The sequence below is a fragment of the Fulmarus glacialis genome, unplaced genomic scaffold, assembly GCF_000690835.1.
Source record: "Fulmarus glacialis isolate BGI_N327 unplaced genomic scaffold, ASM69083v1 scaffold14508, whole genome shotgun sequence".
NCBI lineage: Eukaryota > Metazoa > Chordata > Aves > Procellariiformes > Procellariidae > Fulmarus > Fulmarus glacialis.
Genome location: NW_009226496.1, coordinates 56,870 through 72,551, shown reverse-complemented (window position 1 = coordinate 72,551; position 15,682 = coordinate 56,870). Strand labels below are relative to the sequence as shown.

The window sequence follows — 15,682 nt, the reverse complement described above, 5'->3', positions numbered from 1 at the left end:
AACAGGCCAGAGGATACTGGAAAAATAAAAGCATTGAGTAAGAACGCCCAACTTGATTTCTCAGCCAGCCTTCCCCTCTCTCTCCCCTCTTTTTGCCCAAACCCCAGGCTTTGTGGGCAACATAAATATTACTCAACATTGGAGAAACTGGCATAAGGTGGTAGCACTGATGATAGTCATGATTTAAAAGAGCTCCTGGGGAGAAGTGATTGCACAGGTTAATTGTGTATAAGGCTTGAATAAGAAACCACCGAGAAGTGATCACTATTAACTACAAATAGTTGCAGAGCCTAACTACTAGCAAGGGAGAAATACTAATTTTCATAATACAGAAGAATGTAAGAGGGAATAGAGGGACGAAATTAAGAAACAAACGATGTAGAGTGACTACCTGAGAAAAAAAGTACAAGTTTTGCAAACACTCTTCAATAACAGAATAATCTCTAAATGGTACTAGTAGCAGGCTTTGTGTTTATGAGTTTAAAGGTAGCATTTACAAACCTTGTGCTAACAAACAAGAGGAAACAAACTTTTAATGACATGGAAAGATGGTATGAATTAGTCTTTTCTAATTTCCTAATTTCTATGTCTTAGTAACAGAAATTAGAAGGTATGATTTATGATAGAATCCACTCTGCCAAATTTAGGCATCTAAACCTGTAGTTCAGGTTCTCAGCAAAGATGTTTTCCTAAAAGCGAGTCATTTCCCTGCAAAGCCGTCAAAGGGAGATTCTGTCTGTCTAAATGCAAATTTAAGAAGTCCCCACATTGAACGTGTGAAGATTTGCAGATCAACATTGTTTTGTGGTGCAGAAGAAAGAACTGCACACCTGGGAGCTACATGGAAAGGGACATAGGGAAGGTGTAGAAATGGGGAGCTGTGATATGACACAACTGAACAGACCCCAGAGTGTGTACCCAGTTCACACGCGTGACATGTCCCTGCTAGGTTTGGTTCAGCAAGGGGAAGTGCAACGTCCTGCACCTGGGGAGGAACAACCCCAGACACCAGCATATGCTGGGGCCCACCCAGCTGGAAAGCAGCTTGGCAGAAAAGGAACTGGGGGTCCTGGTGGACACCAAGTTGACCGTGAGCCAGTGATGTGCCCTTGCTGCAAAGAAGGCGAATGGTACCCTGGGCTGCGTTAGGAGGAGTGTTGCCAGCAGATGGAGGGAGGTGGTGCTGCCCCTCTACTTGGCACGGGTGAGGCCACAGCTGGAGTGCTGTGTCCAGTTTTGGGCTCCTCAGTACAAGACAGACATGGATGTACTGGAGAGAGTCCAGTGAAGGGCTGCAAAGATGATTAAGGGATTGGAGCATCTCTCCCATGAGGAAAGGCTGAGAGAGCTGGGATTGTTCAGCCTGGAGAAGAGAAGGCTCCGGGGGATCCCATCAATATATATAAACACCTGAAGAGAGCGTGCAAAGAGGATGGAGCCAGGCTCTTTTCAGTGGTGCCCAGTGACAGGACCAGAGGCAATGGGCACAAACTGAAACACAGAAGGCTCCCTCTGAACATCAGGAAACACTTTTTCACTGTGAGGGTGACCGAGCACTGGCACAGGTTGCCCAGGGAGGCTGTGGAGTCTCCATCCTTGGAGATATTGAGAAGCCATCCGAGTCTGCTCCTGGGCAACCAGCTCTAGGTGGCCCTGCTTGAGCAAGGGGGTTGGACTAGGTGACCTCCAGAGGTCCCTGCCAGACTGTGATTCTGTGAAAGTCACCACTGTTTTGAGCTGGTAGCTGGCTAGGTTATTTTGGGTCAGTACCGGTTTGGGTTTAAACCTTTGGCTGGAAAAATGTCAACACAGAGAAAGAAAATGTCAGTCATTCCTTTGTTAAACTTCCCCTCTTTTCCTCCTTGCTGTACCAAAACCTCCAGCCTGCCTGGGAAATATATATATACTAGGACTTCAAAACAGTAATTTGTTATTACCTTACAATCGGAGCCATTTTTGGGGTCTGTGCTTGAATTCAGCTTGACTCTCTGCCTTAAGAGGGCATTTTGCATGCCAGGAGTGGCAGGAAGCAAGGCAGCCCCTTAATCAGCTTGTAACTTACCTTTTGCACATGATCGCGTCCCCCTTCCACCCGGGTAGGATGCTGAAAGAGGTCGTAGAGGACGTGAAACGCTACCACTTGCCTGGAAGGCTAGATCTCTAGGGACTGTAAATCAGCTTGATATCCAGAGATTCAAGAAAGCTGGTCAATAGCCTTCACAATACGGCTCTTTTTGAGTGAGTTACGATTTAGCAGATCCAATTTAAAATTATAATATGAAAAAAACCACATATGTGAAGGAAAGCCTCCCCTCCCAAGCACGCACACACACACACACACACACATGCATACTCCCCAACTCATATTTTTGAGTTATGGCTCTGCCTGCAAACACTGCACAGGCTGTTGCGACCTTGGAGCTGTGTGCTGGGATGGAGATCTGGATCTGCTCAAGCTCATCTGAATAATTTCTAGAGGAGTCAACTGGACCTTCTCAAAATACAGCTTCTCTGGGGCGAAGGCTTTGAATGGGAGGCTAATCGCTGATGTGTGTTGTTTTGTAGCTGAAACTTTTCCCATTGCACTTGTGTGTTAGAAGCTGGAATTTGGCTTCCTGTCTGCCTAGTTTCTGCCTGAAGCAAAATTTTTATGACTGAGCTGTGAACCCCTTAGTGGAGACGGTTGTAAAAGAAAAGCTTACAGCCTTTTTAACTAATTGTGGCCTTACCAGCGATTACCATAATTTTCTGAATTTATTTTTAAAATTTTTGTCCCCTCTGATCTCGCTCCATGTCTCTGAGTGAGTCGGAGCTGGAGCGTGAGCATAAGATACAGTGGTAAAAATACAAAAAAGATGCTGAGAAAAGATTTTACAACTTTCACAGCTTCCCACTCACCTCCCCAGACTTTGGATCAGGCCCTCATGGACCAGTCAGAAAGGGAAGGGATGGCGAGGTCACTGAGATGCTAATGCTCCTTTTCCCAATGGAAAAGTAATCTTTTATGTAAAGCAAAATAATTCCCAATCCCATTACAACCAGCAGCCCACTTTTTAAAATCATTAGTCATAAAAAAAGGGTATATTTATCTCTGGGAAAAAAATCTCTTAAAATAATCACCTCTGAGAATGCCAGAACATAGGTTTCCTGAGACTGCACCCAGATCTGCAATTTCATTTCTATTTTTGGTGAGTTTTGTCTCCATTCCATGGGCAACCACCTTTTTCACATGTGCTGAGTAGCTGTCGCGATGTTCCTTGTAAGAATCCAGGGAGCGCTTTATGCCTGTCATGATCAAGATGTCTTACCTGGGCTCTTTTGCGGTCTTTCTGGTACCCGAGCAGTTTCTTCAGCAATAAGGAATAGGAAGCCATGGCAGGAGAGGGTCTATTACTTATTAAAATGTTGATAACTTCTGAAAGACTGAACTCCATCATTTCTGTCATGTAGTTTAAAACAACAGGATTCAATTCACTGGGGCAAAGTCTGAAATATTAGGAAAAAGTATTTAAATACGAATGATGTGTCCAGGTACAATGTCAGAATTTACAGTAAGTGGACAACACACACTTCTGTGATGTAGCTGTAGTAGGCTAAGTCAATCGTGCAGGCAAATTACGATACACAGTTGTGCAAAAATCCCCTCTCCGGCTACGCTAACTTCACTTTTGGGCTGAGGCTCTGCTGCTGCATTATTAAATATCCTATTGTTGATATAATTGATTACTCTGAAAGGACACCTACCAGGATTAAGCTTGAAAAATTAAAAGATGGAAAACAGCGTTTTCTCATTTTAATGAAGTGTGTATATTTTGGTTCTCAGTACAGTAGTCTCAAATGGATTAACAGAGAGATAGTGCGTGTGCATAAGAAGACAGGAAGAGCCCCAAAGGCAGGAAAATCTCAAAGGACCAATAAAGAACCAAGGAAAGTACAGGAAGGTTTTTATTTTTATATAAATCAGATTGTGAAATAAAACTGGTTATGTTATAATGATAATTATTTTACTCACAGGCTTCTGTGAGTCTAGTAAAGGCATTTTAGGAATACGACAGCCTCAGATTCTGAGACTCCTAAGACATTTTTTCAAACTTGTCGAACTTCAGGATGAATGGGCACAGACACATCTGAGGGGAGGGAAGGAGGGCAAAGGTAGGAACGGTGGGCAATTCTCAGAGGAATGAACAAATTGCGCATAGATTGCTTATAGCCCTGGCTGTGACTGGCAGTGGATCACCTGGATTGTGGTAGGAAAACCTGCCATGTGTCCTGTAGACACCATTGCAGATGGTGCAGATTACATAGGCCACATTACTCGCTGTTTCGATTAGTGTAAACTATTGACTTTTACAGAATGATCTGCGCACAAAACATTTGTCCCATGCTACTTTCAGCTGTGAGGAAGATGTAAAAGGTCCATCGCTGAAATTAGGTATTTAAAGATATGCAAAGTATACTTTGCAGCCTCCCAATACGAAAGATGAATAACATCTTGAAAGTTGGCAATGTTTATGGAAAGTGTCATATTGCACATACCTATTTCAAACTTTTACAATAATCTTAAACCGAAAAGTGGCTTGCTAAGAAAAAATGGAGACTAGTTAAGGTCAGTTACAAAGATGGATGAGAATAAAAATTATTCGAATAACAAGAACTTCAGCGTAATATGAAAATGTCGTTCCCTCAGGTGGGCATGCAAGACCTAGTTTTGCAGGAAAGGATTAGAAGCACTGTCTAGAAATTAGTGGCACCAGTGAGGCATGTTGAAAACAAAATTATTGATACAATGTCTATCAGCAGTTCTATAAGGATGTTTCTTCTTATATAAAATTTATCCATGGTTAGAAAAGTTCTGGTGTTTTCTGAAATAAAATTCTGTCATTTTGGAACAGCCCTGAGCAGATAACAAAAATCTTCTAAAACAAACAAACAAACAAATATTCCTAAAAACCCCAACGCTTCCCCACCAAATCCCGAATCCTGAAATCCCAAGCTAGAGATGTGAAATTTGTTACCTGTTCTCATAGGTAGCAGCATTCAGTATTTTCCTGGTGAAGCCTTCGTTCAACCATTTGTCTTTTATTGCTTCTTTGACTCCAGGCCTCTTAGCAGGATCAGGCTCGAGTAAGGAGTGCATGAAATGTACATCTCTTGTACGGTATTCAGATGAAATGGCTTGTTTAGTAGTAATATCTGATTATTTGGGCAGTGCAAAATTTTCCTTTTTCAGAAATATGGCACTTGCCCCGCTTCTCCACATTGTAAGAACCTCGGCTAAAATCCAGTCTCTGGCTGACTGCTGAATGAAACAGCTCCGGCTCTCCTCTGAGACTGCGTGTGGTGACCCTGTTCCCCCAAGGACACCTGAGCAGGGTGGGCAGCATGGACCAAACCATGCCGGGAGGCATGTTATGGACCTATGGATGCTGCTATAGATACAGCACTGGACCTCGCTTCCTAATTTGCTTCATTTACCCCAGTGAATGCAACCTATGGCATCAATAGCAGTCTCAGCATAGTGCTTGCTCAGCATTTGATCAAGGCTCTAAGAAGGGGCACTTCTGTGCCAGCTGACTACCCAGCTAATCTCATTGATAAAACTCTCTGTATCGAGGGAGGGAGATGGACCCGTGTGCTCAGATGACGTGTTGTGCTTTGGCTGCCTGGAGTTGGGACAGAGAAAGCTCAAGCATTCCCATATGTCTATCACTCAGCTCCAACACTGCATAAAGTCCCTCTCTTTTTTTTCTTCTTGGGAAAACTCTACCGAATTCTTCCATATTCCTTGGGGATGTTTTGAAATGAGCAAAATGGCAAGTAAGCATTAAACTGGGAACATGCTGCTCCTTTCACTTGTAATCTCCTTCAGAAGAACTTAGATCTAAAGTATGCAAAGCTCGTTTACTACTGCTCCCTCACTAAATTCCCAATGGGCAAGGGAACAATGGAGTTATCCGCAATCTTCCACTAACTGTGTGGGCTTTGTAGAAAAGCAGAGATAATGCATTTATTAGTAGAAGCTATAACAATAGTATAAATAAGAAAAATTAGAAATATAATAATTGCAGCTATGGAGGGCTTGTAGAAAAATGGAGCTGCTATCTGGCAACCAATCTCCAAAGAAAGATTAATGAGAGACTAATGTACAAACATTCTGGACAGCTATGGTAGATATCCTCATACCATTTACTGGGGGAGAAAAAGAAATTGAATCATCACATTATCTTAATACTGTAATACTCCGGACTAGATCCAGCTAGCTTAGTCTGGAACTGTCTGCTGCTTCCCAGTGCTTGGCTGCAGGCAGCCACTGAAGCTAATCTTGGTTCCTAGGCTCATTCTTGCCTAACATCAGAGCAAAGCTGCTCAAAATGATGGGGAGATCTGAACTCATGCTGGTAGGTAGCTGAGCAAAACATGTCTCATTCTGCTCTGCTTTCTGACTTGGTCAGTGAAGCTGCACGATAACGGCTGTGAGAAGGGGCCCAAGCCTGTGAGGTCTACAGAGAAGATGCTAGTCCAGGTGGACAGAAAATAGGGACTAAAGCCAGAGGTGTATAGGAATCATTGTAAAGCAGCAGAATTTTGAGCTTTGAGGAAGTAAATTTTGGACTGCTAACCCAGAATGTATATACACCAACATGTCTTCTGAGTTTTTGAGCCATGGGCTGTAATTCAGGCTAGAGCTTTTGAGAACTATCTTTCCCAGTTGTCCTAAAAGACTCTATAGATTGTACCTCATTAAAGTTTGTCAGTAAAATTCATTGAAAAATGTTGCGTTTCAGTTCTTTCTCATGAAAAATATGAAAAGACTCTTCACAAAAATAACCCTCCCATTTCTTTAATTATCTCAATGTTGTGGGTTCTGTCCGTAGCCAGAAAATGAGCTCTTCAGGAAAAAATATCTAAGGTTTTGATAACTGATTTTTGGGAAAAACAGGAGAGAACGCCTGGCTATGACACACAGCATGGGACATACTAAACATGACAGTGTTATCATTTACTGCACAGCTGCTCCACTTATGTAAAAGCAATGTACATTTTATTCTCCCTGTAAATAAGAACCCAGAATAGTGGCCTTTTGAAGAGACAACAATGTTATTTTCCTACTAGCCTGAGATAAAGAGATCTTGCCTAAGGCACACAAAAGTTATTTCTAAATGCAAACAAAACAACTGGAAAAGGTTCCTCTTATTTTCCAGAAGATTGCATTATTGCTAAATTGACTTTATTACATGAGTTAGACCTTTTATATATCAGTATGCTTTATAAAAATTGGAGTGCTTTACCAGGGGAGATATCTGATGGAATAGGGCTGATTTCTCCACTTAACATCTTTTGATGTAGTTGCTTGATATTAAAAGGTTCCACTGTGAAGGGTAATGTGCCGGTTAGCATAGCAAACATGCTTACACCTCTGTCAAAGAAAAAGACAAACATCAGAGCTCCATATAATGCTAATAAATGTTTGTTTAAAAATCCCACAAAGCTATGAGTCAGGTTTCAGAGATTTGCTTTCAGTATCAAGAACAAGGTTACAAATTACCTCTCAGCAGCAATTTGTACTGAATACGTGTTACGTCTTTTTTCTTTGTGTAAATGCCATTTTATCTAGAAAAGAATGTTGTGGGAAGTGTGTATAAAATAAACTGTACAGTGAGTGACTGGAAAACCTGCAGTGTTGAAAGAGGAAACCTGCTGTTTATTTTTAAAATAAGCTCATTGGAGTGTCAGTGTAGTGTACCCAGCCCATCAGAATAAAGCATTTTGGTTTGGAGGCTGAGTGACAACACAGAGCTGGGACTGATGTGATAGATATTGTTCCAAATAGTAATTCAGTTCTTCTTGCTTTGCTCAGATTGCTAAATTAGGTGTGACTTATGCCTAGAAGGCATTCATTTGGTAACAGCTTGCTGTTGGCTCAAGACTTAAAACTTTAACTCTTGCAAAAGACTAACGGTCTGCTAGCAGTGATCAGCAAACTTTGTGAAGGTTTGCCATTCAGTTTGGAGAAGTACCAACCAAAGTTTGGAAAACTTGCTTAGCTGTCCCGAGTTTGCGAACGGGGAGGTTTCCTTGAACACTCTCCATGGTACTTCCTCACTTCTGCTGAGCTGCACCACCACAACAGCACTTCTCTTCGCCATCCTTTGCCGTTTCGCTACTGAACTCAGTCAAGACAGCCATTTTAGGAATTCAGGCAACTCTAGTTGAATTGATCTGGTCGGTACATTAGTGCAGATGATGACGATGTTATCTGTGAAACAGATCTGTTCGTGGTGTGCACAACTACAGTCTTTTTTTAATGTTTTCAAACAGTTGAAAAAACATGAGAAGATGATGGAACCATTGAAAAACCACGAGAAGATGGTGGCAGCTTTTACTAAATGTTGCATTGGATTGCCTTTGAACCAGTGACCTATGGATAAATGTTTTTTATTACTCCTGACTAGGACTTATCTTGTCTCACTTTAACCATCTAAAACCTAAGTGTCAGTAGGTATCAATGGAAAGACACAGGCCTCTCCAAGAGAGATTCATCACAGCTATGTTATAGAGCTATTTTAGGCTACAGTTAAGTATCTCAGGAGATGAGCTATCTCCCTGTACTGACAATAACAGGACACTATCTGCCTGGTATACCCAGTCGCCTGGTTGTTAAATGGCTAAATTTAGGTGAGATCAATCTCTTCTCACTTTACCAAACCTTCTGATAAATCTAGTTCTTGAATGTAATGCTTTCCAAAACTTTCCTGATGAATCCTTTGAGTAAAAAAACCCCAGAGATACAAAGGAAACATGCTGCAATGAAACAACATTGAGTTGACTGAAGTAGCAAGGATTGTCATTCTATAATACGTAACAGCACATGGATTAAATGTAGCTGGAGTTGAAGCGAGAGAAGGGCCCCTGAAGATTCTCTGATGAGTGGGAGTAATACGCAGTGCAAATGGATCTCTAATGTCATTACAACATTAAATACATTTTTCTTTTCAACACTGCAAACACTACCATGCACTTTAAATTGCTGGTGATGATATACATGATTGGTGCTTTAAACTGGCAATAGTTCTTTTCATCAGCCTACTGGATGGGGAAATCCCCAAGGTACGGGAATTTGGGGAATGGATGGAGCTGCCATCCTAAAAAACTCTTTTAAAATCTTATGCACAAAATGTAGCTAGTAAAGGAGTTAGTTAATTGTAGCTGGAATCTGATGGCATGTTAAACTTGACAGTTTATTAGCTATAACAGACTGCTTCTCCTCTATCCCACCGAACTATCTGGATTTGTTTGAATACAGCAGCTGTTGCCTCAGTTCAGCTGGTGCACAAAAGCTAATCACTTTCCAATCTTCCAAAGGATCTTTAAAATCTTATGCACAAAATCATGATTAGGCCAAACAGGTGCTGCTGTTCGATGTTGCTTCATAGGAGCCGTAGCCGTACTGTAGTTGAATCTGGTTGGTTTTCTGAATGTGCTTCTGACCGAATATGGCTTTCTGGTTCCTGTTGTAATGACTCCTTGTCAGTCCTGCTGCATAAAGTCAGTATTTCTCCACCACACTGGAATCTTTTGCCAGAGTCCAGTCGATCTGTAATCCTTTACTTATTTTGTGACAATAGAAGTATAATTAATATTTTAGTTCATCAGAATTCCCTTTTTCATGATGATAATGTGAACAATTCAGGTTAAATTGTAAGTATGTTTTATGTCTAAAATGTAGAATATGTCTATGTTAAATACCAAGGGCCTTATATAAGTTTTATGTAGCCCTTGACTTGTTATGTGATGTTTATTAACAGAGTGAGCTCAGTAAATGGTTCTAAGGTTACTGCTTTGCCTTCATTCAGACATATGAAATGTGAAATAAGTATAATCCTCTTTAAGTGCTGACAGCATTCTCTAGACCTGATTCATCTGTGTTATGTCTACATAAATTCAGAGTAGCACTCTTGAAATCCAGACTTATGCTGAAGTAATTTGGTAGAATTTGTCCCTTCATCCTTAACTTCGTGTATCATACATATCCTGTAAATTTAGAGGAAGCTGAGATATAAGAATCATAGTTAGGTCAAAACCCTAATATATAGTATGTCTGCCAGAAGCAGGTCTTGAGAGGAATAATGTGCGTTATATATTTATGTGTATATAAATCCTCTTTCTCTTTTGAGCATAGCATTAGCAGGAGTGCTAAGCTTCTACTTTAGACATCTGAATCAGATGCCTATATGTAGGTACCAGCAACCTTGCAGATCAAACTAAAACGCTTTGTCCTCTGTAGATACACAGTTTAGTAAAGACTGCTGAGAACTCCTCAAGGAGACTCCGTATTCTCGCAGCTGGACAAGCGGGTGGGACATCCCAGTTCAGAGCAGTTCTGTACATCCAGACCTCCTGTTTCTTCTGGCAGGTGACCAGAGTGAGACAGTTTGGGTTTTGATCCAGCATTGTGTGTTGAAGAGAAGCAGAACATTAAGATCTGTTAGATCAATACGGTTGTGGGGTGAGACGGGAGGTGGCACTTCTAAGCCAAAAAGCCCAAATACTCTTACAAGCTGTCTGAGCTGTTTGAAATCTGCAGGCTTTTATCATGGGCTTCCATAGCACCCTGATTTTTACCCTACCACTTGTTAGTGGTTAGTTACCCCTAACCAGTTAGTGTTTAGTACTGCAGGGAATTATGGTTGCAATTGTAAATAGGTGGGAGGAGTCTGGACAAAGGTGCATTTGACCAGCCACTAGGTTTTTGCGTCTTAATGCTCTAGATGAAGATTTGGCTTTGTCTGTATTACTCATACTCATCTTCTATGCCCTGAATCATACCTGCTAGAAATGGGCTTAAAAACGTGTGGAGGTGGAACGCTCAGACCCGCGCATATGGTCACTATCAAAACAGCTGAAGAGAAGCTGATATGTGGGCACATATACTTATAGATAAACATGAACTGCCTTTGGACAAATTATGGACACGGAGGGCAGCTCCCCTATCCAGATCCATGAAGATCAAAGGATACAAAAATGGACTTAATATACTGTCATTTTCTCAGATCCATCCAGAAAAACTGTCAAAAAAGTAAAAAACCCCAAACTTGACTGCTAGAATTGCAAACTGCAAATGCAGTTGGAAAGTCTGAGATGATTTATGTGAAAAATTACTCTCCTGATGGCACCTTCTGCATTATTCTTTATAATAAGAGACATATCCTATAGATGTAATGAACAAAGAAAATGGAGTCCATTCATGTTTGTGCCACCTGTGAAGTAAATAATTCCACTCCTTAATCATAATCTGATATAAGGGCCTAGCCAAGGTATGGATTAAGGTCTCCTGGGTCTGCTGTAGTCACATCTTTGGTCTGTGTATCCCTGAGACTCAATTTTTCTGTTTAGATTTCTTCTTTTGGCAAAGTAGACAGAAATGCCCATTTGTCAGCCCAGGGTTTCCAGGGCTTCTGATTTTGACAGAAGTTACTCAGATATCAGCTGTAACCTGTGTGCAGAAGGACAGGAGGGTGGGAGTTCATCTGAGTGGGTCGGTATATACAAGCTCTTTCTCTGCCTTTTCAGAACAGGCTCCTAGAGCTGGATACTCTACCTTCTGCTGACTTCCCTTGCCACAGGCTTACTCCAGAACAGTACATGCATTGCTCATTCATTTTTTTCTCCAGTGTTCTGCAATGGATACACATTTCAAGATATATTTTTCACACCCACAATTTTTTTTTTCTGGCAGCCCTTCTCTGATATATCTCTGCTTTCCCCATCGATGCCCCAAAGCAGAGTGCCACCAACCTGTTTGTATCAGAGTCTTGTCTAAATCATTCAGGGCTGAGAGTGTTTTGATAAGGATATTTTTAGATCTACTTACATGGACCAGACATCCACCTTTGGACCACATTTCCTATGAGCAAGGCGTTCCGGGGCAGCATAAGCTGGGCTTCCACACTGGGTATGTAACAGCTCCTGAGAGAGACCCTCAAACTTTGCAGTATTGCTCAGTCCAAAATCTGACGGTCACAAAAACAAAGGTAAAGAAGTTTTAGTCTCTTCTCAAAATAGTTTAACTTTACGAATTGGTTGAAGATAGGAGAAAGATGAAAACAGCAGCTGGCTTTAGCATCTGGTGACATCTCAGCTGTGGATGCAATTTTGGGTTTGAATAAATGTGCTATGAATTAGCAGAGGTAAAGGAGAAGTTACCCAGCCATGGGGTCACATGCCTGGGTTGGTTGATTTTGGTTTAGCTATTTTAGTTTGCCTCAGTTGACTGTATGCTAGTACAGGAGCTTAGCTACACAGCTGCATTAGCATGGCTTAATGAGCTACAGCATTCGGCTCAGCTGGGTGTGCTTTAGCCCATTGTAAACGTGGGGTAAAATGTGCTAACTTAAGCCTTTTTCTCTGTATATGTGCATATGTGCAAGGGGGAGGGAAGAGAAAGGTGTGATTGTAAAAGACTGGCTGGCTATAAAACAGGGGTGAAGAGTTGGTGCCTTTTTTCTCAGAGGTGTTAAGCTTTTAAAAGTTTGGGAAACACTGGGTTAAACATGTGGCGTCTCTAAGAGTGAGCTTCCCTTGCGGGGATTTTTCTGTGCGGTTTCCATAGAATAAAATTAATGTTTCTCTGAGCTGTGTTAACTGCTTGGTGCAAATTCCCTCATTTTTATAAATGTTTGCTTCAGAACCCTAGCAAGGTTTCTGTCAGTGACCAAAAAAGTTTTGGGTTTTTTTTTTTTTTTACACATACCAAATGATGAGGTTTCTAGTTGGAGTAATGACTCAACAGAAGCTAATGTGTCCATACCTGCATTTCACCCCAGAAGATTTATTTCTTTGTCTACAAATCACTTCTGCTAGGAACAGCTTTCTACACATAAAAGCTGTCATTGTTTCTTGCTTCTCCAGCAATACACAAGGGAAAACAATAGGCAAAATTGTTTTCCCTGTTCTCTTAAAAATATGTTTTAGTTAAAGCTCAAATAAACAAGCTGTTAAGTTATACTTCATAACATTTATTTATTCTAAAAGCTTGAATATGTTTATTGAATAATCACAAGCTCACTCATAAAATGTGCTGTTTAAATAGTACCTGAACTGTCACCGAAAGTAACACAAAATAAAAAGCTGAAAACAAGCTTCACAGATAACGTGCACCTACCAATGATTTTCATGTTGTTGTTCTCATCAAGAAGAAAATTTTCAATTTTTAGGTCCCTGAAATGAAGACAGAAAGCAAACTTTAAGATGCCCAATGTCCCAGCTAACCATTTGCAGATAGTTTTTAGCAAAGTTTAATTGGAATAATAACAATAGTTCTGCACAGCTCTGCCTACAATTGTAACAAGATCCTCATTCCTTCCTGAAGTTTTCAGTTGGGAAAATGGAAACTTTCTGTATTTCAGGGAATATTTTGTGAGTATATATTTTAAATAGACCATTCATTTCAGGAATAATCTGTTCTACTGATGTATTTTTTAAGAAGAGGAACAGCATTTATTTCTTTTTTTGAGTAAAAGAGGAAGTTTCGCATACTTGGACCCAGAGTGTTTTTGTCTTTGTTTGAAGTACTGGGCACTGTTGAGCATTTCTGCTTTCTTTGTGAGTAAATCGTGCCTGAGAGATATGAAGGATGAGAAGGGAACTGGAAAGTAAGATCTTGTGGAGGAGGGGAGGTACCAAAGCTGGGTCAGGGACAGATACCCTGAAGGTGGAGACACCTCCGCAGCGATGTTTATGTAAACAGGATCAACCAGTATCAGCTGCCCCTGCAGGAGGACGTAATTCAGAGCTGCAGGAAAAATGCTGTTAGCTGGCTCAGGCGCTTATTTGCTTATTGTGGGAACATTTATATCCTTACAAATTCAAACCAAAAGCCAGAATATTGCTCCACTGTGGGGAGCGCCTGAAGTGGCAGCTGAAATCTTTCGCAGCGCGGGGGAATCCTCAGCCAGTGTAATTTGGGTGTTGGGAGGCGGTCCAGGAGCCTGCGATGCTTTGCTGACTCCCATCACGGCCTCCCGCGTGCCGCCGGGGGCTTCTCTCAGCTCTGTGGGGGGCAGGGGGGGACAGAGCAAGTTTCAGAAGCCACTCCAGGTATGTGGATTTCCCTCCCACCCTCTCTGAAGTCGTGAAGCGCTTTCATCAGCCCAAAGACCTCGAAGAGTACAGGAGGACAAACCAGAAGGAGGGATGGGAGCAAGGACAGGAGCAAGGAGCAAGGGTTGGGAGGACCGGTGCTGGATGAATGGCACTGCACTGCTGCAAGGCATGAAGTCCGGAGGTGTACCCGGTGGTCCCGATGGGTGGTTTTATGGGAGTGTCCTTTTATCTCCGTGGTTCTGGATGGGACAGCATTGCACTCGAAACCCTCTGCCGCCCCAGGCTGAGAATGGGATGGAGATGGTTTTAATGATAACTTTTTAATCGTTTTTAATTTGAATAGCATATTTTTTAGAATGGCAAATAAGCCAGTGCCCAAAAGTTGGGAGGTAGATTTAAGATAACTTTGTTCATAGCCTATTGCTGTGACATAACCCTCTGCACTAAAACTGTGTGGTTTAAAACTAGCTGTGTTTCAGGCCACTGCGAATCTGACATTTCTATCGGATTTAGCACCCCACAGTGCACTCATGACTTCTACTACACTACAATTAAATAATGTTACATTGGAGCGCCACAACTGCTGTTCTGTAGGCTGAGCTGAGTGCTCACACAGTTAATAATAATGTATGCTTTCTTGCCTGAAAAACCTGATAATGGTCACTATTAAAGTTTACATAGTGTCAGAAGTTATCTTGCATCAAATATAAATTTTGTTCTTTTTTTCCAAAGGAAATTTTCCCAGAAAGTTTGTAAGTTTAAGCAACTTCATGAATTTTTTCTCATTCCCAAGGGGACTTCAGAGAGAATGCCTAGAGGGCAGCTTGTAATGCTTCTCCATGTCTTTGGTCCGGAAGTGATTCAAAAGGATATATGACATTTTTATATGGGAGAAGGGAAAATATCCAGGAAAAATTAGCAACTGTACATACAAGCAAGTTACTGTCACTTAGCAAGCGCCAGCTTTAGGAGTTGGTAGCTGACTGTGTGCATGCACTAGCCCAATCCAATTGCGAGGCAATGTGATTTAGCTTCTCTGTCTTTATTTGAGGTTTTTAAGCTCAGATGCATTACCTCACCACTTGGCCATGTCTAGAGCAAGCATAGGGATAGTTAGCCTCAGGGATAGAGCTCAGCTGATGAGTGTTAGCTTGTGAAGCTCTTGAACCTGGTCTTGTGCCTGAGCCGCCTTATATCTGGGACAGTAAAATGTGGTGTGCTAGATGAATAGGCAAGTGGGTCAATCATCTATCTTCTTGATCATTTTGGCAACTGTGGAATCAAAATCAACCGTGATCTTGCATGGACAAGAAAAGTACTACCTTTTTTGTTAGAAGTAAACTCAACCTTAATTTAAGCCATAAGTATTTGTTGGATCAGTGCTGATTTTAGTGCTGAATAGGAAAAGTAAAGCTTAGGAAATAAAATAGCTGTCAAAACATAGCACAGGATTTCTGATGAGCGATATTAATTTGGACTAAAAATAGTTACAAAACTGGCCAGTTTTTCATCAAATATATTATTAAGACAATAGAAAATACTGTTTTTCTGAGGTATACCCCAGGGTTAAAAATCAGGA

At 41.3% G+C, this 15,682-nt stretch overlaps 1 protein-coding gene across 1 annotated transcript in view; it reads right to left on the bottom strand.

The window, feature by feature from the left end:
• Positions 1-2,062: 2,062 nt before the first annotated feature.
• Positions 2,063-15,682, bottom strand: part of LOC104080432 (hormonally up-regulated neu tumor-associated kinase homolog A-like) — a gene marked incomplete at its 3' end in the record, with an annotated part of 17,371 nt that continues 3,751 nt past the window's right edge. Inside the window, 6 exon segments of the mRNA XM_009582830.1 lie at positions 2,063-2,104; positions 3,309-3,486; positions 5,016-5,148; positions 7,290-7,417; positions 11,873-12,011; positions 13,163-13,218. Coding sequence (XP_009581125.1) covers positions 2,063-2,104; positions 3,309-3,486; positions 5,016-5,148; positions 7,290-7,417; positions 11,873-12,011; positions 13,163-13,218 — 676 coding nt within the window.